At 68.6% G+C, this 1,125-nt stretch overlaps 1 protein-coding gene across 1 annotated transcript in view; it reads left to right on the plus strand.

Moving 5' to 3' along the window:
- The window catches only part of TRAF2 (TNF receptor-associated factor 2), an 11,545-nt gene that overhangs the window by 9,048 nt on the left and 1,372 nt on the right, over nt 1-1,125 (plus strand). The window contains exons 7-9 of the mRNA XM_014529672.1: nt 3-143; nt 504-681; nt 929-1,077. Coding sequence (XP_014385158.1) covers nt 3-143; nt 504-681; nt 929-1,077 — 468 coding nt within the window. The remainder of the gene's footprint in view (nt 1-2; nt 144-503; nt 682-928; nt 1,078-1,125) is intronic.

A 1,125-nucleotide genomic window follows, 5' to 3' on the forward strand; every position in this document is an offset into this window, starting at 1 on the left:
AGGCCCTGGAGAAGAAGACGGCCACCTTCGAGAACATCGTCTGCGTGCTGAACCGGGAGGTGGAGCGGGTGGCCATGACCGCCGAGGCCTGTGGCCGGCAGCACCGGCTGGACCAGGACAGGATTAAAGCCCTGAGTAACAAGGTGTGTGCCCGGGGCCAGGGCTGTGCTCAGCCAGGACTTCGGGGACAGCGCCTCCATCTCCAGCGCGGCCTCGGCCTCTGCAGAGCCCCTTCCTGACCTGTTCCCTGCTGACCGACGCGGGGCAGAGGGGCCATGGACGTGCCCCCACTCTGTCTGGACAGCCTCCCACTTGGGGCCGGGCACCAGGGGCTCGTGGGGCCGGAGCTGGACTGAGAGGCTGGCCCAGGGCAGCCTCAGGAGCACGGGAGCTGGGGAGGTGGGCGTGGTGACTTCACAGCACCTTCCTGGGAGGTGGGAGTGGGCCCCCGGGAACGGGGACAGGCCCACGGTCCTCACGTCCGCCTGGCTCCCCGCCTCCAGGTGCAGCAGCTGGAGAGGAGCATCGGCCTGAAGGACCTGGCAATGGCCGACCTGGAGCAGAAGGTGCATGAGATGGAGGCGTCCACCTTCGACGGCGTGTTCGTCTGGAAGATCTCCGACTTCACCAGGAAGCGCCAGGAGGCCGTGGCCGGCCGCACCCCTGCCATCTTCTCGCCAGGTGCCGTCTGGAACCTGCGTCCCCGTGTCCCCATCCTCCCCCCTCGACCCCCCCTGAGTCTCTCCCGTCCACTGAGGCCGGGAGCCGCTGTGCGTCCCTGAGAGCCGGTGTCAGTGACCAGCCCGCTGCTCTCATGCCCCTGGAGCGCAGTGTGTGGGGAGGCGACGTCTGTCCTCTGTCTGTCCCCAGGGAGGCGGCGGGCGGGCCTTGCCCCTACCTCACCCCTACTCACCCCCCAACCCCGCAGCCTTCTACACCAGCAGGTACGGCTACAAGATGTGCCTGCGCGTGTACCTGAACGGGGACGGCACGGGGCGCGGCACACACCTGTCTCTCTTCTTTGTGGTGATGAAGGGCCCCCATGACGCCCTCCTGCGCTGGCCCTTCAACCAAAAGGTACGCAAGCTGCCCTGCGGCTGCCGGGGGCCCGGGGCCTGCGGGGCG

The sequence above is a fragment of the Myotis brandtii genome, unplaced genomic scaffold, assembly GCF_000412655.1.
Source record: "Myotis brandtii unplaced genomic scaffold, ASM41265v1 scaffold691, whole genome shotgun sequence".
NCBI lineage: Eukaryota > Metazoa > Chordata > Mammalia > Chiroptera > Vespertilionidae > Myotis > Myotis brandtii.